The 554-nt window shown below is 56.9% G+C and overlaps 1 protein-coding gene across 1 annotated transcript; it reads right to left on the bottom strand.

The window, feature by feature from the left end:
* Positions 1-192: 192 nt before the first annotated feature.
* Positions 193-540, bottom strand: PHALS_02142 (uncharacterized protein; the record flags this gene model as incomplete). The annotated part of the gene is made up of 1 exon (XM_024716661.1): positions 193-540. One exon carries the CDS (start codon positions 538-540, stop codon positions 193-195), a length of 348 nt encoding a protein of 115 aa, XP_024582238.1.
* Positions 541-554: the final 14 nt, after the last annotated feature.

Below are 554 nucleotides of genomic sequence, written 5' to 3'. Positions count from 1 at the left end.
TCGTTTAAATACTGCAGACGGCAGGCTTTCGTGCCTTTCTCTTGCCTGGAGCGTGGAGCTTCGCCCAACCAAAACGCAACCGCATCCGCAGTGCCCAACCAGAACGCATCCGCATCCCCAGTGCCTCCTCCGCCCACGTGGTCGACTGAGCTGCTTCAGCCTGTGTTATAATAATAGTCACAGGCAAGGCACTCACCTCTTGTGACATCGCAACAAGGTCTTCATTGCCAACAGATCCTCGACCGGCCCAGTTGTCACGGGCGCCAGATCACTGTTCGCCTCCGACGTCCGGACACTTGCTCTGTTCTTCTTCCTAAGGGCGGCAGCTTGATCGATCATCAGGACTATCCCCGACAAGATAGCCCTTGCGACGCCCTCCACGCAGACGGCACGTTCAGCACCTTCATCCACAGCGGCAACAGCTAGACAGCGATGTTCAGCGCCCCACGTGGACGCCAACTGAGAGCACAACTGAAAGTTGTTGCTATCGTCGCAATTGCCGCGGTGGATTCGTTGCTGTGTGCCCCTTGCGGAGGTCATCTTTCAAGGCCAAA

Source organism: Plasmopara halstedii (genome assembly GCF_900000015.1).
Source record: "Plasmopara halstedii genome assembly, contig: Scaffold_1775, whole genome shotgun sequence".
NCBI classification, from domain to species: domain Eukaryota; phylum Oomycota; class Peronosporomycetes; order Peronosporales; family Peronosporaceae; genus Plasmopara; species Plasmopara halstedii.
The sequence above is the reverse complement of the archived record's forward strand: the minus strand, read 5'-3'. Positions and strand labels throughout refer to the sequence as shown.